General features: G+C 37.4%; 1 protein-coding gene across 3 annotated transcripts in view; it reads right to left on the bottom strand.

The window, feature by feature from the left end:
* SEMA5A (semaphorin 5A) overlaps window positions 1–25,495 on the bottom strand; it is a 314,328-nt gene that overhangs the window by 66,719 nt on the left and 222,114 nt on the right. For all 3 annotated transcript variants that reach the window (XM_042869442.1, XM_042869444.1, XM_042869443.1), the window contains exons 13-16: window positions 16,902–17,019; window positions 10,882–11,063; window positions 9,185–9,328; window positions 1,188–1,335 (exon numbers count right to left, since the gene is read on the bottom strand). In XM_042869442.1, coding sequence (XP_042725376.1) covers window positions 1,188–1,335; window positions 9,185–9,328; window positions 10,882–11,063; window positions 16,902–17,019 — 592 coding nt within the window. The remainder of the gene's footprint in view (window positions 1–1,187; window positions 1,336–9,184; window positions 9,329–10,881; window positions 11,064–16,901; window positions 17,020–25,495) is intronic.

The raw sequence follows: 25,495 nt of genomic DNA, 5'->3' as shown, positions 1-25,495 counted from the left end.
TAATATATGGGAAAAAAAAAATCTTTCTTTTGCGTATTTAGATTTCTGGAACAAAGTTCAGTACATATTTCTCAGTGTGCAACATTAGATCTGGCTACAAAACACTACAAATTTAAACAGAACTGCCAGCTTCTGTCTAAGCTGTGCCTGTTTTCAGTCACTGGGGAGATTAACAATACCTTCTGTCATTCAGCAGCAGAATCCATCTTCTTCAGTTTCAACCACTTCAAATTTTCACCCAGGTTATGCTTTCTACATAATATTCTCTTCACTGACAATCCATTACTGGAATTCAATTTAGATGCAACATGAAATAGCACCACAAGGTTCATCTTCTGATATTCACCTACATATGCTAAGATTTTCCTTCAGCTTCTAATGGTCCAGCAACAAAATCCCTTCCTTTACCTTTGACAGTATTATCCATTCAGCAACATCCACACCAAGGTTATTTTCCAGCTGTACTGCAGTGAATATGTCACCCTGCTCACTGTGTATTGCTGCTGGTTTCCCTTACCCATTCTCTGCTACATACCACCTCATCATCTTCAAGAAAGCAATGTTCCATTTTGATGTGCTCATTTCATGAAACGTAATACCTATGCTCGTTCAGATACAAGAAGAAAACCCTATACACTTTTCCATATGTTTGTCTTCATAAATGGGTCAACCACAATATATTTCTATCCATTCATAATTGTCCTACAGTAGCCTTGAAACTTGGCAGCTGTTAGGCTACTGTCATGCTAAGATCACTGTCACTTCTCAAGTTTACTTCAGCTTGCTGGTGGTTTCATGTAATTTGTATTCACTTCCTGTCTTATTACTTCTTTAGATTTTAAACTTATCCCTTCTGTACTGCACAGGGCATGTGATACCAGAATCTTGGGTTCATAGCAAGAGTTCCTATATACTCTGGCGATAAAAATAAAAAATGCTATATACCTGCCAAGGACACAGCCCTTATCCACACCAATCTTGCCTCAGGAAGCCCATATTCTAGATGATATTGTATAAAAACTGAATGATATATATTTCTCTGATAAATTTCAAAACATTTGAGCAACACAGGGACAAATTCTAGTGACAGAGACATCTAGAGACAGAGACATTCTAGTGACTCATGTTAGAGCTACAGTGTATGGGCACACACACATCTGCTGAAGAACAAGCTGAGATTTACTTACCACACTGCAGCCAGGACAGTCAGGACCATTTTCACATGTCCTACGCCGAGCCTGAATCCCCCCTCCGCATTGAGCCGTGCAGCGTTCCCATGGACCCCAGCCTGTCCAAAACACATGAGGGGGGCACAACAAATGCTCATTGCAGTACCTGTGAGAAAAGGCAAACAAGGCAAAGAATCTGTTTAGTACCAAGATAACACCTTTTCCAAGTTGCTCATTTGATTATTCAGATAGATGTTTTCACTAGGAAATATTTTATATAACGGGTCCCTCTCCATTCATGAAACATTGAGCTAACAATTGTCACACTGCACAGAGTTTAAACATTTGTTGAAGCATTTGTTTACTCTATTCAGCGCCTTTATGCAATCTGTGTGAAACAAGCATGCCACTGCACTGTGAGCACATAAGCAATATTTGCAACTACTTTAATAATAACAGATGTGTCTCTGTGTCCAGAGAAGTGAGTCAACCAAATGAAAGACAACCGTTTATGCAGGCAGTATTTTATCTGACTAGACAAGCAATGATTAGGACTCATTTCTCTCCTCTTCATAGAGCACTAAACTTCCTTTTGTTTTCTACTGTGTCTCTGCTTTTACGGGTAAAATAAAATCTGAAACACTGACTCTAGGCATACAGAACTATGCTGTTTTGATAGTGTTATTACTTTAGCTTTTAAAGGGTGCTTTTAGCTACTATGATCCTTGAAGGATTTTCCAGTGGGCTATGAACTGATTTAGTTTAGAGGGATACCAGATCTTCAAGAGAAGGAGGAACATTTAACTATGGAGCTTTGTTACTATAACCAGACTTTCAGATAATACCAACTATCTCAAGTTTTAGTGACTTAAAAAAACAAAACCCTAAAATTCTGCTTCTTTTTTATTTATTCATTTATTTTTTACTCGTGTTGCTAGAGTATAGATAGAGTATTCCATGTGCTGTTTGGTAAAGACTCTCTATGTATGACCAAAGGATTTGGGATACCAGAAAGCATGCGTAGGTTTCTAACAGGGGCCAAGGTCATAGAATCATAGTATCATCAATATTGAAAAAGACCTCCAAGATTATCAAGTCCAAATTTTAGGTCTTATCTGAAATGAAGTAAAGCCTTGACAGTGTTCAGAAAACAGCTGATCCCCAAGGTGTTCAAGTCTTGTGGATGCCACTGCATCGCTCTTGTTGCTACTACTTCTGATTGTCTTGAATGAACAAATCCATCATTACAATATATCCTCATTTCTTACACCAGCTATTCCATATGCACTGTTCTCTTACCTTTCGTCATATTGCTCTCTCCTGCCATGAAAACTGTACTTAATACTTCAGTAATTCACTTTCTACATAAAGGGAAACAATGACAGCATAAACTGTTGTCATTTTCAACAAGAATAACCATAGCAACAATTTTTTTTATAGAAAGCCCTAGGATTCTCAAGCTCTAATTCTCCATTGCCAAAGAATTTGCACTTTCAGAATTCTGTAGGAAAAACAACCAAAAACAACAAAACAAAAAACCACTGTTGTCTATTTTATATATATATTTGTATATATATATACACACACCAGTAGCTTTATCCCAAATGCTGGAGTTAATCACTCAAAATTTGTCTACAGGTCTGAGAAACCCCACTAAAATTTAAAAGGTTGGGAATGGGATAAATGGGGTAGGGATGTTTAGCTTTGTCTTTCTGTATTATTAAATTAACTACTAACAGCTCGTATTGACCCTGTCTATTCTTCTCCAGAAAACTGAGGAAAAACAAAAAAACCTCAGTGCTTATGAATCTGCTATCTCAGAAATCTTCTACATATGATTTGGGTAAATTTTTTTTCAATCTTTGTTTCAATCTTTCGTTTTCTCCTATATGTTCATTATTTGCAATTTTCAGTTTATGTCACCCAAGTTGGTCCTCAGATTAGATTTCTTATTCTAATAATGTTCATTATTAAATGTTCATTATTTGCAATTTACAGTTCTCATTATGCTATTCATTCCTAAAGATACAGATGAATGTTCTGTGACTGGATATTCCTCCCCCGAAACTTAGATAGCTGCATGTATATCATCACATGCACTCATTTATGGGAATATTTGTGATAGCTCATCTCTTGATCATTTGTTGAGAATGTGTACCCAATTAAGTATACATGCAACATCACCATTTATTCATTCAAATGAGTACATATTTTGCATAATTTAATTAGTTTTTAATGGAGATGTGTTAAATTAATTTGGGATACACAAACAGGATTAAGCAAGTCCGCCATGAAATGTACAATTACTGATATTCAGCCACCCAAAAATTGAGACTAAGGGTGGGATTCATCTCACCATAAAATAGACACATGCTATGTAGCTCTCTAGAAATGAAGTAGCAATTATTTTAAAAGTAGTAATCATTTTAAAAACATGATTTATGGCACTGTAATGTAAAGGTCACAGAAATACAGTACTCGGTGTATTGATTTCTCTCCACTAACTGTAACGGCTGTGTGGGAGATGAATATCTATGCTTCCACACAGTCAATGGAAATTTTCTTGATACAAACTATAGAGCTAGAATGATTCATTTGATCAAATTTAGGAATATAAACTAGAATGAAAAAAATTACTCTGTTCTCCACTACTCGTACTGACTAGATTTCCACAGACCATAGATGAAGCACAGCATAAACACATTGAAGGCACTTGAAGTCAGGTATGACGGATCTCACTTAAATGAGATTCCTGACACTATACAGTGACTCCTGTAATGCCATTGTGCTGTACCACCTGCTCTCAAGTGGGAGACAGAAATTAAGTCTAACAAATGACACAGTAAACAGCTCAAAAGCCAGCAGTTCTGCTAACCAATGCTACTTAAGTATGCAGCTGAAACTACAAAATGAAACTGAAAAAAGCCCTAACGTGCCCATACAACTACTTAACTTCAATTCATGAAAAAGAAATAAAATCAACAGAATTGATTGTTAATTTTACATTTTTTTCAGTAAAGGAAAAAAAAAAAAACTTCAAGCAAACAAACAATGAAACCACAGTGTACAAGTTAAATTTACTTTCCTTTTAGAAAGCCAACCTCTAAAAACATCAGGTATGCTTTCAAAATTAGAGACATCCCTGCAATTGAACTTTGAGCACTGTCCTACAGCAAGAAGCTTTGAGCCAAGCTTCATTATGTTTCTTTTTGGCTGCATTTCAAGTCACTCAGTAACCCTTTTTCCCTTTTGCTCTTTCTTCCCCTCTTAATTTGTTCTCAGGACCCACAGGGCTAACATTTTAAAGTAATTCAACAAAAGATCTGTGAAACCACTGCCCTCTCCCCTAATCCCATCTCTAACTGCAATGAGGTCAGAAGGAAGAACAGCCTAGAGAAATGTGAGTTTTGTATAGTGACCTTTCCCATTTTCTCTTAGAGTGAAACCAAGTTTTAATTTCCAAATAAAGGAACCGTCATAATGGGGGGAAAAAGAGCATCCCCTGTCTAGATATGCCCAGAACCATTAGGTACTAGAGTAACTTGTGATTTTTACTCCAGATAATTCTCGTAAAATTTGAATTTATTTCAATATTTTATCCCAGTGTCAAATTGCCACAGTGTCAGATTGCCATACATCACTGACTAAAACAGGTTAACTATACAATAGTTATGTGCTTTTTTTTATTCAACCAATAAATTCTATTTAGACATATAATTCTTAATTTTGAACAGTATCATGTTATTACGTATTTAAGAAAAACAAACTAATCACAATCGTTGTCATACACAATACTGTTACATGGTGGGTACTCCCAGTTACAAGCTGCTCACTTAACAGGAAGTATGGACTGTGCTGAAATTGATGGGAATGCTTTAATTGAAGGCAGATATATGATACATGCACATGCCTTTCTGGAAGGAGATTGTTGAATCAACAGAAATCCCCTCCCAGGAGGCTGCTGAAGGCGGTGGAAGCTGAGGCATGTGCTCTCAGGGAATTCTGTGGAGGAGGAGTGAACAGAGAAACTGAGAAGCATGGGAACAGACACTTCCCAGTAGGAAGAGCAACCATGGGGGCAGTGGAAAGCCCAAGACCTCTTGTGTTTGATTTGCTCTGCTAAAGGAGATCAAACTTGTTTGTACTGCTGTACAGAAATACGTAGAACTATAGTCAAGAACCAAATGACACTCAGTTATTCCTCCTTCTGAAAACAAGTCTGAGAGATCTGACTATTGGCTAACAATTGTGTTCAAAGAAAAAGGTGACTGCTTCTAATCTTGCACATAAGAAGGCTGCATTTTCAAATGTTTACTCCTTAACTGAAACTAATCCATTTTTCTAACCCTGATTTGTGTTGCTTTTTTCTTTTTTCCTTTGTAATGGAAGAAGACTACGCTCACTAAAAGCAATGGATTCTCATTCTAATATCTCTCATTTCTGCAGAGAGAGACCAAAGGACTTAATGAGTCTGTACCTACTGTGTCTTCCTCACAGAGGAAAAATATTTTCACTCAATTACAAAGTCAAGAAAGGACACTACAGACCTTATAAACTAAAATCTTGAGAATTTTCCAGTAGCTTCAGTGAATATTCCACACACAGAAAAAGAACAACAAAACGAAAGAAATTTTTAAGACCCTAGTGAATTCATCTGTATTCATCTTCATCTAAGTATTTGCTGCTATCTTTTAACTGTTTTCTACTCCTTCACCCTTAAGCAACAGAACTAGCAACAACTTAACCTATTTGCAGAATTTAAAATTGGTAAATATTTCCACTGATTTCAAGGGAAAGATCAGCAAACACAGATCTGTCTGATATATTAGGTATTGTAGGATCTCAACTTTCATGAAGTAAAACAAGCATAGCCTAGACAAATATTTACTGCTTAATGCATGAACAAATATTATAAAACTGAATATTCATTCATGTCAGTAGGAGAATTAAACTCAACAATGCACTGCCTTTTCTGTGTTTCGTTTTTATGGAATTCTGTGCTGGATTTCTGCTGGGAACTGTGTCTGTTGAAAAGCAGTTGCAAAGTTTGCCATAATATCAGTTGTGGAAACTGAATCTCATATTTAAGCTCCTTGAACATGTGAAGGTGGCATGAATATGTACTTTAACAAAGACGAAAGCACAAAATTTGTAAACCGCCTAATACTAATTTTTACTAAGTCTACACATTTATTCACTTTACTCGTGGGCTGAAGCCCCTAAGAAAGTAAAATGTTAGGCTGCTTATAAACATTCATTAATTTCCATGAGAAAATCAGAGAGGCTGCCAATTGGTACATCCTAGATGCCAAAAACAAACTGAACATTTCTTATGAACTACCAAACCTGGAGTATTTTCTCAGTCAGCCTAAATGTTTTGGACCCAGTTCTCAAGTACTCAGTATCCATGCAGCGCAGAGGCACTAGAGGCAAGCAGCAAATTAAGACTATTATCAATACTGGTACTCCATCGCCTTCAGCTCAAAAAACAGCTTCTCCACAAGATGTTAGAACCTCGAAGGCATCAAAAAGCCTTAATGGCCCCAGTCAACCTCACCTGAGGCCTCTGTATGCACCTAACAAGCCCAGGAGTTATATTGTCTCAACAGCTCCTCCAGCACTATTGGAGGAGTACTTTGCTCATTCCCTAGCCCAACATGGAGCTCCCTTCTTCAGACCTCAACACATGGACTGATTTCTGGCTCTGGCACTACAGACCTGCCTGGTAACCACCAGATGTGGCCTGTGGTTTGGATTTGCATCTCAGACCTGCCTCAGCACCATGACATCACCCATAATCTAGAAACTGGCCTCCATCTCCAGGTTTGCTGTGGGTGGTGGGATGGGTTCTGGCTGGGAAGTTTCCTAGGACTCTGCTTTTTACAGCTTTGAAGACTGATCCAAGTGCTTGGCTTGACACTGTCATAATCATGAGAAACAAGCATTAGGGACCCTTGTTCCTCTGGAAAAGTTGCTTTAGAAATGATATGACAGAATGTCCTAACATAACAAACCTTCTTAAAATAAAATACGTATAAAAGTATCAGCATACTGAAGCATCATGGATAGCCTAAACAAAATCAGAGTCAAGGCAGGAAAGTTAGCTGTGAGCAAACTAGTGAATGAAAGAAGGGCAGATATGGTGATGCAGGGCTGGTGAGTGGGGAGAGTTTCAAGGAGAAAATAAACAGTGACAGAGGAACTGTGAGAGAAAAAGGCACCCTGTGGTACATCCAAGATTACTGCTGAACTACATGACAGGGAAAGGACAAGTAAATCACAGACTACAAAAGCAGAGCAACGGTAAGATCTCTATTCCTTTAGAACAACAACACACCAAATTTTAGCCCATCTGAGTTATTATTTAACTCATCTGAAGTATCACTTCCCATTTTGTAACTACGTTTTTAATGCATTCAAGCCATTGTTTTAATACTGGACATTTATTTTAAAATCAGATATTTATTGTATCTTTCTGTATTTCTCTGAAACACCTGATTGGACTTTTATTCAGTGCAAAAATTAGATGAACAGTGACTACTAACACTCATGTCCATCAGCAAAAAGTCTATTCAAATTAAACTCTTTTGTTCTGCACTCCCTCTTATTGTGTCCTGCTCTGGACTGAACACTCAGTTCAAGAAAATCTGTTATTCATGCTGGGACAAAGCCACATAACAGCAGACGTAAATTTACATTTGGTGAACAGCTTTTAGGTTCAGCAACCTTTTTTCAGAAAGCAATTTCCAAAACAACGAAATGCTCTCCTCTGTGACGAAATGGTAAATAATCATGGTTTTGAAAAAGCAAGTGTTCACGTGTTCTACAATATTGGCCTTTTACATTCAGAATTAGAAAGACCAGGCCCCTGATCTTCTGTTAATACATAAATGTGTGATGCAATTTCACTTCACTGCAATCTCTTCATCTGCAGCAATGCCAGAACCAGTGCTTAATTAAATCTCCCCTACTGAAACTCACCATAAAGGTTACTGAATCTGACTTTGATCTAACATCAGTATAGGATACATACCCATACCTTCTCCCTTGGTTATGTGAAAGTATTTTACAAAAACACTGAAGTAAGTTGCAACTGCATACTGAGGGCAAATGTATCTACATACATCTATTGGAATGGATGTCTAGAGTACTCCAAATTCTTACATCAGCACCAGTATTCTGACTTCTGTGTTTTTTGACATGCCTCAGGAAACATGTTAATAAACACATCTAAGAGTTGTAGATTATCTGAATTCTAGTTTGATTTAAATAAATATTTAATTTCTGTTAAAATTACTAGCATATAAATTACAAGTTAGAGACTTCAGAGGAGGGCATGTGTAATGCAACCAGAGGCCTGAACTTCACATTCTGAGCTATTACACAGTGCTCAGTCTGGTAAAAAAAGCAGCTAGATAGGGAAATCAATGTTTAAGCTGACTTGATCTGCTCAGGGGTTAATATACATGCAAACAAGTTAAAAAAAAACCAACAACTGAAAGCTTAGTAAAAGATATTTGAGTCCAGGTGTATTGTATTTATTGAATATGAGACAGAGCCCTTGAAACTTACCTTCATGTTATATAGAAGCTTAATTCATTTAAGACACAAAACATGAACTCGTGGCATCAGTAACATACTGCTGTGACCTTACTATATTTCGCTCTGAATTTCAGGTCTTGAGCCCAGGCAAGTTACAATTTAAACAAACTGCAATCAATTTTCCAGGAGAATCAATTTTCAGGGTCTTAAGGGACAGCAGTACATTGGTTCAGCACAATTCTCTGGCACTAGGAGCTCAGCTGGCTCAGAAGGGATGCAGCTAAGTGAAAGATGAAAGAACTGCTGCAGCCCCACATCCTTCCTAATGGGAATACTGCTACTGTGCAGCACATGGAGTTCAGGAGAAGGAAAGAAGAGGAAAAGAAACATCAGGCAGGTAAAGGAGAAAATGTCCTATGGATTACAGCTGAGCAGAACAAATTAAAGCAGATGTTAGAGAAAAGATAACTTACCTCTCCTCACGATTCTGTCCCACACAGACACGTCCTCCATGGCGAGGGGTTGGATTGCTGCAGGAGCGCTGACGCACTTGAAAGCCTATTCCACAAGTGGTACTACAAGGTGACCAAGAAGTCCATGGTGTCCAGCCTCCATTTCTGGTAGAATAAAAAGCTCAGGCTCTGTCATCTGTTATACATAGCGAATGGCTGATTAGGTGCGACTGACAGCAGAATCTGACTCATTAATATTTCCGTAGTTATCACTGATACTGCATCGTGTTCCATTTCTTAAAGGATATTAAACTAAAATAAAAGTGCTCTCATTCTTCCATATTCCTTGCTTTGTGATCAGCAGCTGTTGCAAGGACCTCATTACACAAGAACTAAACAAAGTCCGAAGACATAATAGAACTACAGACCATCCTGGGTTGGAAGGAACACACAAGGATCATCAAGTACAACTCCTGGCTCTACACAGCATCAATCAAGTCTATTTAGTTGCTTTCAGGCACTTTGTTTTGGATAAACCTGATCTGCAAATTTCTGTATAAAAGTTCTGAATATAAATTTTAATTACATATTTTTCCAATTTCCAAAAAAAATAAATCAGACCTTTCTAAAATGGACAATAACAAAGATCTCAGTCAGTAGAATGTCTTGCTGAAATGGTAAAATAACAAAATCTCTGACTTCCCATGAACTCCGGGAATCAATTATTAATACGTTAATGTGTTAACAGAAGTAAGATGTCCAAATAGTAGCGTAATACAGCCAGTGCCAGTATACGAAACAAGTTCCAAATTGTGTTCTCAATTTCAGAGAGAATTCAGCTCAGAATTCCACAGAATATTTTTCCACCATTCCCCTGATGTTAAATACTATATTGTACTTCTAATAATTCCCCTAAAATTTACTATGTCTACTAACAGAGCAGGCAACTATCTTGTGTGGAAGGGTAATCAGTTTTATTCATTACCATGATGTGAAAAACAAAAAGGCAGAGGCAAGAACCTGAAAGAATCACTAAAAATAAGCAGAAGGGACCAGTTTATTTTTCATCTTGCAACTAAAGTATGTAAAATGTTTTAAAGATGAAGCCTAAATGCAATTCAGAGTATGCAGTGTTCTGACTCTCTTTGAAATTATCTATCACTGTATTTTTTATGACAGTGGCTATGTGCGTGAGAAAGAAAGATTGGCTAAGAAGTGACATATAGGCTGGCAACAGATCCAAATGTCATGATGCTATCAAAAAGATATAATGAAAACATCTTTTCCAAGTCAGATGGGGGAATACAATGGTGATATGAAGCCAAAAAAAAAAAAAGGGAAAAAAGTAAACAGTTCTGACTTCAAAAAAAAAAAAAGTTTTATGACTTACAGAATTGAACAGAACTGAGAAAAATATCATACTTCGGCTATTACATAATATTGATTTTTTTTTCTCTTAGCTTTTGTAAAAATTAACTGAGGACAATACAATTTAGTACACTGCATTTGAAATCACTGCTTGCCATTTCACTTATTCTCTCTGCCACAGTGTTTGAGAGAGACTTTTCTAATGCTTCATTTGCTCTGGTCTTTGCTATAAGCTGCTTCAAGCACAGAACAGGATCAGTGGATTGCAGATGAGATTTGAAAGGGTAGGTTAAATTCTGCTTAAGTTACAAACTTCTAGCAACATAAGTGATAGAACCTGAAATTGTTACCTGGAACAGTTGGCAATTTCCATGGTTGGTCCTTCACATAGCCACCCTCCGCACTGAGGAGCTGGACTGTCGCACACACGGGTCCTGCAGAGGCAGGAGCCAATGCTGGCACCATCCGTGTGGCTGCACGGTTTCCACTGTGACCATGTTCCAAAATGTCCATCCACCGTCAGATTCCTTGTCTAGGAACAAACACAACAGAAAGACCAACCTGAGGCCTGACAGCTGCTTTGTACAGCCTCTTAATTCAGAAGTACATGGAGGTAAAGCTTTCAGTCACAAACAATAAAAGCCTCTACTGGAGAGGTATAGCTTCCAGACAGTACACTTCCCTTGTAATTTCTACAGCTATAGGATTCCTACCACCTCCTACTGATCTTGGTCACTGGATGTCACCATGTAGCAAAAACAATAATTACAACTAAGTGTTCCCTTTCATAACCGTGCTTGCCTACTGTTATTCAATAAAAAATGTATCTTACTTTCTCGACTATCTTCTGCTGACAGCGTTTCCTATTTCCTAAAATTTGCCCATAATTAGGAACCTGGATACTGACTGTAAAACAACATGTGAAAGAATTCTTATGGAAACCTGAGTCTGGATCAGAAGAGGCAGCAGAGGATAATAGCCTAGGGTAAGAAAAACAGCTGAATTAACCACAAATTCCCATGATGAGTATCTTTATTCGACAAAGTTTTTGTGATGCATATGTTTCATTGCACCACTTGAAAAAGGTTAAATGTGCTTTTAAATATGACTCTCTAAACATTAGAAGTAATTATGTTAATCTATCATAAAAACATTTTTAAAAAGCCTAAGTGCACCTTAGTCTACATGACAAACCAGTTTTTTCCCTCAAAAAGAAAAGTTTTTTCCCCTGTAATTTCTACAGCTATAGGATTCCTACCACCTCCTACTGATCTTGGATGAATGATGAATTCATCTCCATTTACAAATCTAGGCTTTGTACCATTAATTCTTTTACCGAAATGTTAATCTTTACTAATTCATGATCATAAGTAGAAATGATGGCAACATTATCACTTAAATGCTAATTGATTTGCCATGTTTAATTGCTATAATTTCGCTTTCGGTTAAAAAAAAGTAACCATAACTCATTATTTCAAAGTTCTGCTGACACCTGCTTAACAAAAATAGCTCACTGACCTTTGCTCATACTGAATATACAATACAAAATACTTATCAATAAGTGACAAGTAAGCTCAATCTCTCTTACACCACTGCTTTCATCAGCAGTTTGTAAACCAGCAGTGAGAATTCCCCAACACAATTAATCTCAGAGATACAAAAATATATTTCCTGCTTTCTATTCCTATGCTTTGCCAAAGAATGTTTACTGTTTCACTTACAATTACAAACTAAACCTGCAGTTGTCTACAGTTATTATCATTAACATGAAATTGTAGGGAAAGGATTCATTAAACTTGGATGAAAGTTTGATCTCACAAGCAAATACTGATAGCAGGTCTCTCCATAAGTAATGCCTCCTATTTATTTTCCATGGAAATCAGAACAGATACAAAGAGCACAATAAGTCTATTTGGTAGAGCAAATTCTCAACTACAAAAAACTATTTTTCAACCAAGTCGCCACCACTAGCGATGCATTTTTACCAGAAGAGCCTGCATGCAGCACTTGTAAAAATGAATCAGCAGAGGTGACCCAATGTTTCACAGCTGTTATAACAGTGTAATTACTAGGAAAATGCTGCCCACACAATCCATCTATCATTGATCCAAACGGAGGTCAGAAAGTGTCAAATTCAGACCATATAGTGGGTGTGATAGAAGAGTCCAGTCAAGATTGACAACGAGCTCCAAGGTCTTCAAGTTGTAAGTTGTATGAGGTCTCGAGTTGCTGTGTTGAAAAAAAAAAAAAAAGGGTTGTCTTCTTGTCTTCTTGCTGGCCTAACTCTGGAAGTTTAAAGCTTCAGCTTCATCAGTGTCATGATGTAACGGTTGGAGTTGATGTTTTCTACGGGTTCCAGGAAGTCTAGAAGGATCACCCATATCACTTTCCCTACTGAGAGCTGTGTCTCAAACCTTTTCTTCAACAGGGGAATTCATATGTCGCCACTCCATGGATTGCTGTTCTTATTCTGGCTTATAGTGGTGATAGCACATCTTGTCACCAGTAATGATGTGATCCAGGATATTGTCACCTTCAGCCTTGTATTGATTCAGTAGGTCCTGTCAAGCTCCCATGTGGTGTTCTTTCTTTGCCTGTGTGTGCATTTGTGGGACTCACTTAGCACAAACTTTGTGACACTCCAACATTGCCACCATTATTTCCAACACACTGAAACTGATACAGAGCACTGTATAGAGTCCTCTGGTTGCAATATGCTGATTTGTGTGGATGAGCTGATTGAGACACTCTTCATTTCATGGTATAACAACTGTGTATGGCTATCCAGAATGTGGCTTGTCTTTCACTTCCCTGTCGCCACTGCTGAAACATTATCCACCACCTCACTCTGCTCACATCCACTGTTTGGTCTCCAGAAAAGTTTACCAAGGGTTGTTCAATATCAATTTTTTCCATATGGAGGAATTCATTGACAAAATTTTGCTTCAGAGGCACTTCCATGTTAGATGGCATTTTGTCAGACTGCCCACCTGCTGTTATCTGCCACATGGCAACACAATGTAATGGAATATTGGCAGGGAGGTTCAACTTCTACTGCCATACCACCAGCAGCTACCTCTAATGTCATAAGCCAGAAAAATAAAAAAAAGAGGTGTTACTTTCAGAGCAGCCCTTAGGGAAGCAAAACATAGATCATGGACGTTCTTAACCCTTACCAGAATTCATACAAGACCACTGCTCGTTAACCTTTCACAATCTTACATGGTGAAAGTTATAACCAAACAGACAATTATAGCTGTATTTTCCTGTCATGGATATGCTCTGCTTTCCCTCTATATCATTCTTTATATGTCACCCTTTCCTTTCTATAACTACCACTACATCTTCCATTCTAATTCTCCCCATATATCCATCTTGGTATAGAGCCTCTCCGTACCCATCTTGTCTCCCCATTTTGTGCCTCTGTACCCTGAGGAAAGGTCACATCTTTAGTGACCTCACCCTTAAATCTGTCACACACTCTATGGTTTGAAGCAACATTGTGTACGAATTGGTGACTGTAGAGTATTTCCTGAAACTGCTAATGCAGTCAAGAATGTTCCCATACATGTACTGTTTTTCCACATGCACTGTTTGCCAGAGCTGTGAAAATGGAGCCATTTCACATTGTGTATATGAATAAAATAAAATAAAATCAAAATCATTATTTCTTTTTACTTTGACTGTAAAAGCTCTCTGATGATGTCAGCCTATTTTTAGTGATGGATTGCAAGAATTACCATTGGAAAATATTTTGGCAAAACAATTAACAAGATCCTTCTTTACTATAGAAGTTAGATGAACATTAGATGAACTATTAGATGAATAATAGCAATATCTGACCAACTGGAAAAAGCTCAAAGCAGATATGTGTGCCATAGCATTAATTACTATCTATATGCACTCACAATTGGTGTACTCATGCCAAAAATACCCTCTTGAGTATTATAAATCAAAGTCAGACAACTAAAATAACTATACTTCTCACAAATGATCTTCAAATCTAGAGACACAATACCACAGATGCTAAGCTACTTCTCTTGGACCTCTCCCTGCTCTATGAAATGCCAATAAATATTAATTACAGCTTGACTTGTATATCCTGTGAAGAAAGCATGTAAAAATTTGCTGAAAATAAGTATTTGAAAGCAATGAACAAAACTGTAATAAGTTTAGTTTGCCAGAATATAGTGTTATTTCAAAGGGAAGCGTGTAGTTCTCAAATTTGCTCAATACAGTGTTATTTGAAGTTCAAGAATTTAAGACAGTAATGTGGTCAAACAATTATGAATTTCAATGATCAGCTCTAAAAATTTCCTTTTCATATGCAATCTCAATCTGGTCATCTCCAAAATTCCTTTTGAGCCTGGGTGAATCTTTTAATCTCTGATACACAGAGTAAATCTCAGACCTCTGGACAGATATCTGAGCAATTTTTTGGTGCTCCCCTGCTTTGACTGGAGTAGTCAGATACTATGCAAGTGTAATACAACAGATATTAAATGTTTTTCTGGTTGAATGGGACAGAATTGTATTCTTTTTTTTTTAAAGTACTCATCCCACCCCTTCCACCTCCTCAGGGCCTCATATTTTATATTCCTTGAAGAATATAAGGGCCAATGCCAGAATTCAAAGACTAAACAGTATCAGATTTCTCCTGCTTAGGCCAACCAACTAGCCCATTCCAGTAATCTTTCCTAATACAGCAACACTACTATACCACGAACTAATCCTCCATATAACCACATTTACTCTGAAGGATTACTGCAGGGAGATATGAGATACTCCATGCACCTTGATCTGAATATACTCTGTATCACATCTAGTTACTTGCCAAACAAGGAAGCAGGGACTGGATTCACTGCTAAATTCAAAGCTTCTGTAAAACAATGGCGATATGTAAATTACCAAGTGGAATGCACATGAATTGAAAATCTGGAAAATATAACAGCTGGTATTGAAGACATACACCATCTATATTTTATGGGGCCTACTTTGGACTGACTCTAGCTGGATCAAATGGATAAAATGGATCAAATGATAAAACTGGATTAAATGGTCAGTAGTAGCTGGAGATCATTTCTGGCTTAATTTCATCTAAAAATGATGTAATGCACTGCTTTACAATGTGAGTTAAAGAACGGCTCCTAATGTGAACTGAAAAGCCAATGCAGATGAATTCAACGTGATTTTTTTTTATTAGACTACCTAGAGCATAGATGCATAGATTCAAGCAAAATGCTTGAAAAATTACTCTTTAATGTCAAACACAGGCAATTAGAAAACTAAACTAGAAAATTAAAATTAGAAAACTAAACTAGAAAATTAGTTCTCAAGGATCTCAAAATCAGTGTTGTGACTTATTTCTACAAGATGGCTGCAAAAAAAAAAAAAAAAAAGTAGAGACCGCAAGTGGAAGGTGGAAGAACTTCACCGAGCAGTGTAGATGTTACAGTGAGCTTCTAAGGCACAAATTGAATAGGACATGGGTGCCATATAAGCACAAACTCAGATACATGAGCTCCAGTGGCAAGTGGGGACAAATGCAGGAAGCCCTTACTACTGATAAAAGCTGGATTGAGTCCTAAAGACTCTCTCTTCACAGGCAGAAGGCAAAGAAAAAGTAAAGAGCACAGTAATACATAAATATATAAATCCTCTTCTTTTTTTTTTTTTTTTTTTTTTGTAAACATGAATATTTAAACAACACTAAAACCATATTAAAAAAGAGAGATCTAAAAGTACTTTGTTGTTATTTATTTTATATTCAATTCAATCAACATATTTTTAAGAGAAGTGTTAAGCCATTATAAATATTAACACAAAGTTTATAACAACTATCACTCCTGTTCTTTATCTGCATGAGACTTAACTTTCCCAGCCCACCTCTCCAATTCACTGGTATTGAAACAAGTTACATGGCCTTTTATAGCAATTATTGCATTAATGATAAAAGACTGTGACACTAGCAGTTAAATATTGTAGAAGTAGAAAAGAAGAAAGATCCTCAAAATGTGTACCACTAAACTTAGTGATTAAAAGATCTTGCAGAATTAATGACCATCTCTAACCTTAGTGAATATATGCTTTCAAAATGGGAATGCAGACATCACAGGAAAAAAAAAAAGACTGTCCTCTGGAAAAACAAAAAACAAAAAACAACTACAAATCATTTGATCTTATTAGTATAAATAATTTGATAAGAATTTGAAAAGAAACTAAATATCTTGTTCAAGTCTAATGGGAAGGCCAGTGGAAAATGATATTAAGTGCAGTATTGTGAGCTTGAGAAATCTTATGGCAGCTCACTTCCATGAGATTCACGTGGAATCAAAAGTTTTAAGAGATAAAAGAATGTATTTGAACTTACTGGACACACAGTAATGCTTTGCTCCCACTGACTCATGCTCAGACTTTCTTCCAGAGTTGTGCATTTCTTCATCACCATGTCCCAGCCACAGTAAGGATCCTGGGATCCAATGCATGCACTGTGAATGAAAACCAGTAAGAAAACATGAGCACTCATCCTTGTCTATATTTGCCAAAGATCCCTGAATGACTACATGGCATCTCTTCATATGCCTTAGACCCAAAACCCTGAAACTGATCTCTATTATGGCGTTGAACAGATAAAATGATTAAATAGAGAAAAAATAATTTAAAGGCCAACACAAAGCTAGTATTTCTTTCAAGTTGAAACTGATTTTCTGACACCAGGCACAGTATCTAGACAAGAAATATTGCATTGTACTTAATTGCTACAGTTACAGCAATTCATAAAAATCACGTTGTTTGCTCCAAGTAAGGAAGATTTCAGAAGTTACAGTTCATAAGCTTTCCCATCAGTTTTAGAATTACAGTTATCATCACTGATAGAAATCAAATAACAACGTCTGTTCTTTGAAAACAAATCAGAAAATTATCTGTTTTATATTTATTTGTTTGTTTGTTTATGTAACTCCCTGTTATATATATATATAAGCTGTGCAGATGACAGAACACTGGCATAAGTTGCCCAGACAGGCTGTGGTGTCTTTTCCTTAGAGATTTGCAAAATTCGCCTGGAATGGACCTGTGCCCCCTGCTCTGAGTGTCCCTGCTGGAGAATGGGTTGGAACAGTTGGACGCAGAATTCCCTGCCAGCCTCAGCAGTTCTAAGGTTCTGCCTTCCCAGATTCTGTGCTTTCTTCCAATAAAATACTGATAAAAGACTGATTTATTAATATCCTCACATGCTATTCTATAATGATATCATAGAGAATTCTTAGTGCTTATAAATTTTACTGAATTAGTTCCTACAGTACACCTGTCAATATGGATAATACTATGTGGCTAATGGTTCCCACTTGCAAAATGGGCCTAGAGTAAGAGACAAAATAGGAGAAGCTCCTTAGGTGCCTCAGGCTGCATGTTTCCAGCCAGCTATCTAGAAAGAGAGGGGAACAACTGATGCAAATTACAAAGAGTTTTAAGTGCCTTGACTGTTCAGTATTGGCAAAACAAGATGTTCAACTTATCTCCTGTATTGTAATGAGCATTTCTGATGAATTATGTTTCCTGAAAGAAGAATGTAAAACAAAGATTAAGGCTGGGATAACTCACAGTTAGGAACATTAGCTGTGCTATTTCTCAAAGTAGAATTGCTCACTTTTCCAACTTCACTCTTCCTTTATGTAAAGTGTAATATTCCTAAATGCATTTTTTTATTTATTAAGTTAAACATTTAAAAAGCTAGTATTCTTTCACACAGAACTACACTTACTCTTCCTGGTAGTAAAAAGGATTGAGATCCACAGATCAGAACAGAATCATCCTCCTGCCTGAAGTCATGGTGTCAATAACACCATGAGTTAATAGGGAGCACCCACTAGAAAGGACTAAGACACTCTCTTGCTCAACATCTACCTTATAACAGTACATGCACACTGACACTTCACAGTATTCAGGTTGTTAAATGAACGCTTTTTGGACAGAATGGTGGGGATGGCCTCAGCCACAGGGCTTTCTGTTTAGCATTGCTGTCTTCCTGCAGCCTCTGAGCAACTTACATCACCCTGGTGTTCCTCTCCCATAGCACCCAGAAGATCCTTCTCCCACTCTGCTCTCAGATCTCATTCCTCTTTTGCATTTGTTTCCACATTCGCCTCTACCACTCAGGGGCAGACTGACTTCAAAGCCACTCAGTTTGAGGCCCCGGAAATGGAAGACTCAGACTCCTATCCAGGAATCCTGCCCATCATTCACACCATTGTATCAAAAATAATGGACTCCAAACTTCAAGGTTAGTTTCCTGTAAAACTTCAAAGAAATGAAAATGTCCCATAAAAAGGTTCTAGAGTATTAAGAGCTGCAAACAATTCTCATGAGGAAACAACTGGTGTGCAACAGAGATTTCTGTAAGCTGAAATACACAATGAGCTGGCTTGACTACCTAGCAGTCCAGTATGTGGTATATTTACAGAATCACAGAATTGCAAGGATTGGAAAGGAACACAAGAGATCACTGAGGTTTCCTAAAATAGGTCACGCAGGTAGGCACCCAGACAGTTCATGAATGCTGTTCCAGTTCTCCTTACTGTAAAGACATTCTTATGTAGGTTTGAATGGGACTTCCTATTTCAAACTTTTAGGTTATTGCTCTTTGTCCTATCAGTACACACAACTGAGAAGAGCCTGACCTCATACATTGCCTCTCACCTTCATTTGGATGTTTATAAACATGTATCATATTGCTCCTCAGTCTTCTTTTCCCCAAGCTAAGGTCTCTCAGCCTTTGCTCATAAGGGAGGTTCTCCAGGCCCTTAATCATCTTTGTGTCCCTCCATTGGACTCTCCTCGGGAGATCCCTGTCTTTTTTGAACTGGGGAGCCCAAAAGTGGACACAGTTTTCCAAATGTGGTCTCACCAAAGCAGAGTAAAGGGGGAGGATCATCTCCCTCGACCTGCTGGCCACGACTTTTTTAATGTACCCCAGGATACCACTGGCCTTCTTCACTGCAAGGGCAAACTGCTGGCTCATGGCCAATCTGTTGTCCACCTAGGTCTTTCTCTGCAGAGTTCTTCTTCTGCAGGTCAGCCCCTAACTTGCACTGATGCATGCATTTATTCCTCCCCAGGTGTAGGACTCTACACTTGCTCTTGTTAAACCTCATCAGGTTCCTCCCTGCCCAACTCTCGTGTCCATCCAGGCCTTGTTGAATGGTAGCACAACCTTCTGGTGTGTCAGTCTTTCCTCCCATCTTTGTATCATCAGTAAACTTGCTGAGGGACTCTATCCCTTCATCCAGGCTGTTGATGAAAATGCTGAACAAGACCAGACCCAGCACCAACTCCTGGCGAACACTGCTAGTTACAGGCCTCAATGTTAAGACCATTTTAAAATAAAAAAAACCTTCCAGACTTGCTCTTTCTAAAAAAAAAAAGAAAGAAAGAAAGAAAGAAAAAGAAATACACACGCAAACAAACAAACCCAGTCTATTTAACTTCTGTTCTCAGAGAATGCACTTGCCAAGTATCAAATGATTAGTGAAATGGTCTCATGAAATGTGAGTTGCTTTAAGCATGTCAAGTGATTTTTAAGAAAAATAGTCATAGTACTGAACTAAAGACTCCTCACAATTTTAAAGCAAAGAAAAAGCATGAATTACATCATGACGTACAAAAACCACATGCCTGCTTTAAATTTTTATTTCTAATATTACTGCTTTAAAATAATTTCCTTCTAATAAAATCTGAATTGCAAATGCTTAGTTTTATCCATATGGTTTTTTTTACAATTTCACAGGCTAAAAGAAAAAGACACGTTCCTTTTCCCTCATCTGGCTGCTACTATTAATATATTGTGAACAGCCTGCAAATTCTACCTGTTAATCAAAATTTCTTCTTGTTGCCAAAAATGTGTACTTACAATATAACAAATACATGCATCAATCTTACACTTCAAAGTGTTGTGACAAAAATCTCAGCTGCAGCAAAATGTAAATGCCCAATTTGTCTCTGATGCATTTTGTGGGCCAGACAGATAAAGACACTTTCTGCAAAACCTTTAGTTTTCAGAAAGACTAAAACATAGGTCAAACTCACATCTGCAGAGCTCAAATTGTTTCCCTCTCCAGTGGAAGACCAACATTCCATTTTGAGTGAGGAAGATTTTCAGCTGATCCTTATCTCACTGTTCTGATCCTACCAGTGTTTTTATAAGTTCACACCAACTGAAGGTAACTTTGTAGTGTATCAGATACCAGAAAAAGGACTTTGAATATATATTAAAAAAAGTGTGCATATCATCTAGTCTCACAGAAGATTATACCTTATCCAAGTCTGAGAAATATATAAGCACTTTTATTCTCAATATTACTTTGGATTCACCAGTTCAAATTTGAATCTCAGAACTAACTTGAGGCCTAATGCAGTAGCTTGTTTCTCTGACTTAAACTGAAATAAGACTTTTATATTTTGAAATAAGAAATTTTGAAATAGCCAAAGATAACTATACTGGATTTAGTATTTCAAAACAGCAGGTTCAATTCCATGTGGAGGCCTCTACTCTTCTAGACATATTAGCATCTAGTAATAGCTTGGAGCACTTTATTGGTTCTATCTTGTATAATATTATTATATAGGAATAATTATTCTACAACATAAGGATAGTGACAATGTCTTGTCACAATGAAAACAGGTTCTCAGTGAGTGTGAGAATACTGCTGGAGAAGCAACACTCTCCAAGACGAAACACAGGAATGTAGAAGTGTTCTGAAGACTGAATCCAATAATCTTGTTGGACTTCTAGGAACGAAATAAATCACAATCAAATTTGCATTAACTTTTATAGCTTGCCAGTTAATCCACTACCTCTTTTAGTACTTAGCTGCTAGTTATCTTTTGCATATGTACAAACTGCTTAGCTGATGGTTAACCAAGAAGGCAAAATACATGTGACAGACTACAATGGAGAGAGCAAAGTCATGGTCACAGTAGAATAGCCTTGATAATATTGATTAGCATAACAATCGTGTGACCCAGCAATGTTTTAAGCATCTAATGAGAAAGTGAATACTTAACAGTGCCTTTTTGCACTAGAGAAGTCACTATTTGTGAAGATTTCAGAGGTTGGTATTTTTTTATTTATGCATAACTTTAAAGTAAGTTTAGATATCAAGTCTTTTATGTGCATGAAACCTATCTTCCATCAAGAATAACAACCTTGTTCCTTGCTCAGCAAGACTTTGCAGAACATCAGGCTGATGCAACCTTTCATTGTTCCTACTTTTAGACCTGATGCACTGAAAACTCCAGTACAAATTGTAATGTTGACTGATTTGCCTCAGAGATTACCTTCATCTGAGGCTGCTTTTGAAGGCTGCAGATGCCAATAAATAAAGTTGACTGGCTCTTTGTTTCAGGGTATAAAGTTTTTCCCCTTATTATGCATCTTATTCCTTACTACAGATTCAATGGGATTTCAAAGTAAATATCAAACACTGCAATTTCAGTGATTTTAATAGTTATCTGTTCATTATAATCATTCTATTTAACTCATATTATAGTTAATTAGTGGTAGTTATGCCTAATTAGCAGGAATACAAAATTCAGTTGGATTTTATGCTTGACCTACTCAGCTCGGAAGAATTACAGGGAGCTGCAAAAATTCTTTGAGCAAATATTATCTCCAGCAAATAACTCTGCTGATCTTCATCACATTTTGTTGAATATGTGAATTGCAATAGCCAAGTGACAATAAAGTGGTCATATATGAAGGATTTACTCCTTCCAAAGGCTGCACAAAAGTGAACGCCAGAAAAAAAAAATCAGATTTAGTCTCCAAATGTAAAACAACATTTTTCAAGGGTCATTACTAATAGTGACTGTGGCAATAGAAACCTACTGGAAGCAGGCAGCAGAGCAGTGAACTGGTAGAATAGGTCTGTCCTTGACCAAAAGACAGTATCTATCAGGGCAGCACCATGTAGCTGAGAAGTATGGAAGCATCAACTAGAATATCCATTACAATTATGTGCTGGAGGAATAAATTTACATGGATATATGAATTAGCTAAATATGTACAGCATATCAGAGCAGTAACTAAGCAAACATAATAAACTGTGAATAAAGCAACAACAATATGCTTTAGAAGCATGAAGATAAAACAAGAAATAACGAGATTAAAAGCAAGAAACAGACAATCACAAGGAAATTATCTCAACATTGAGATAATAGCTTGTGGAACTGATCTGCATTGTCTGAAAGACTTTGCAACAAGCCCAAACAAAAACATTAGGAAAGTTCAGACCATAAGCACTCTACGTCAACAGATGCAAAAAGACAGCACAGATAAGCAAGCACGTCTTCAGTCTTTTGGTATTTTAAGGGTTTTATTTATACACTAGCATGGTCTACTTCTCAAAAATTATGTGAAGTAGGTATTAAAGACTGCACATGCCCTTGATCTGTGGAAGAAACTCTAAGCTGTTATTGATGGATGTTCAGCATATAGCCTTGGTGCAGATACACATCTCCACGTGTGATAAATGCGAATATAAAAAATTAAAAATAAAAAAAAAAAAGTCCCAAGGCATTTTTCTGGGGTTTTCTCTCTTTTCCCATTGCTATAGCGTAATAGTTGGCAACATATAACAAGGATATGAATATTAAAACATCCACCAAAGCAGTGACTATGTTTGAGATGTTTTATTAACTAGTGAAATTTATGGCCCCAGGTATGGTACCTTCACTCTTTCCACATGCACAAAAAAAAAGGCAGCCTTGAAATGCTCCAGCATGACAAGCCAGGAAAAGCCTAGTAAAGTCATGAGTAAATGATAGGTGAAAGAAAGATTAAGTCTGCACTATCTAAATGATCTGAGTCCCCATGATGGATGATAAAACGATGTCTCACTTCATCTAGATCACAGCTTTCTCCTTTCTCACTGAACAGAACTGGAATTGCTGGTGAGCTTTTACCAGGAAGACAAAGCAGATGACAATCCACTTGGTGCAATGAATATTTAATTATTCCAAGCAGAGTGATTTAACTACAAAAGAGATAATTGAAAAACCCCACAAGGAATAATTTTATCTCCTCTGAGTAAGTCATTCCAGTGGAAGATGAGGATTCACATTCCTCAGGGCAGAGCAATAAACTTTCATTTGAGCAGGATTTGAGACATTTAACTACTGTTCTACTCAGTAAAATGGGAATAGTAGCACACTTCTTTTTTCTTTTTTTCTTTTTTTTAAAGCTCTTAAACCTCTAGTCAATTAATCTCCACTGCTCAAACATGAAAAGGAATGCCTTGCCTCCAGCTGTGAATGGGGTTTATGACTTGAGGCAGCAGTTCTTCCCAGTGAGGGCAGAAGCATATTTTTGCCCTGTAGTTGGGGTAGCCTGGAGCACCTCAGGATAGAAGCTGATAGAAGCACATATACCAGGGATCTTGCAAGGCTTCCACACAAACAACTGGTACTCACAACCCTGAATTTCAGAGTTCACACCTCACTAATAACGCATGTACAGAAAATGGCTCCAGCCTTCAAACGTTTCAAGAAGCACTGCAGGTTTCATGTGAACACAGAGCACACAGAATTTTTGAGCTATGTTTATCACTGCCACCATGAGTACATAGTCTCTAAGAAAACACAGGATACCAGCCTGGTCTCCCTTGCTGAAACAAACACATATGCTTATGAAAACATATGCAATATCTTGTACAAGCAAAATAGCATAATCTTGTTATATGAAAGAAGACAGAGAAATACAAGAATGTATGATTAGATCTTTTTTCCTTCTCCAGACAGACAGACATGCATGCACAGAGGCCCCCCTCTTTTCTAATACACAAGGGCTGCTCTGAAATTAACGCCTCCTATTTTAGTATGTTGACCCACAAATTAGAAGGAATGTTGGTGGTACGGCAGTAGAGGCTGAACTCTCCCACCAGTGTTACATTTTGTTGCTGCTCAACAGACAGGAGCAAAGGGGCAATTTGACAAAATAGTGCCTGACACAGAAGTGCGAATATCGTGGAACTGAATTCCTCCATGAAAAAAAGACATAGCACCTACTGACATTCACTTATGCTGAACGTTTATGGAGATCAAACAGTGGATGTGAGCACAGTGAGGTGGTGGGTAGTGTGTTTCAACAAGCAACAGTGGGTCACCTCTGCTGGTGCAAATTTGCTGGTGCAAAAACAAGTGCAGCACGCAGGCTCTTGTTCATTGCGGATGAAAACACACAGCTAATAGTGACTGTGTTGAAAAATAGTGTTTTGCAGCTGACAATTTGTTCTATCAGACAGTGTTACTGTGCTCTTCATATCTGTTATAGTTTCCATGGAAATAAATAGAAGGCATTACTTTCAGACTGACCTATGCCAAAGTCCTTCACTTATGAAGGAAACAGAAACATATTCTGTTAAAACTGGCTAAATCAAAGTTACAACTTGATCCTATTTTGGCTGCTAAATTAAGCTAAAGCTTGAGGTACAGACTTGCCTGAAAATTTTTCTTAAAGTGAGCTTTGCAGGACTTCCAATGGAGCTTTCAGTATTATTTTACTAGAAAACACCTAAAATATTTTATATAGGACAACATACCCAGAAAGGGCTTGTAATGAACTGTAATAAGGAGAGCACTCCCCTGGTCTGTGTCGACTTTTCCTTCAGTCTTATTGCCAAACCAGCAGTCTTTCAGTAGCCTGCTGCATGACATCAACTCACATGTTGTGATGGGAAATTTTTTTCCCCTGTCACTGAGCTCTACACACATGTCCTGTGGTTACCTCCTCACTGTGACCGATGCATATGCCCTCTTAAAGCTAGAAACTTCTCCACCTGTAGTCACTATCTTTCATGGAAGCTATAATCTCTGTCTGGTACACAAATAGCATCTTCTATGATCCTGAACACAGCAGCTAAGGAAGGCAACTGGAAGACTTTTTATCTCCTTTAATAAACAAGCTTTTCA

Source organism: Lagopus leucura, unplaced genomic scaffold (genome assembly GCF_019238085.1).
Source record: "Lagopus leucura isolate 7727_CA_CO unplaced genomic scaffold, USGS_WTPT01 Super-Scaffold_100002, whole genome shotgun sequence".
Lineage (NCBI taxonomy): Eukaryota > Metazoa > Chordata > Aves > Galliformes > Phasianidae > Lagopus > Lagopus leucura.
This window is presented reverse-complemented; position numbering and strand designations above follow the sequence as displayed.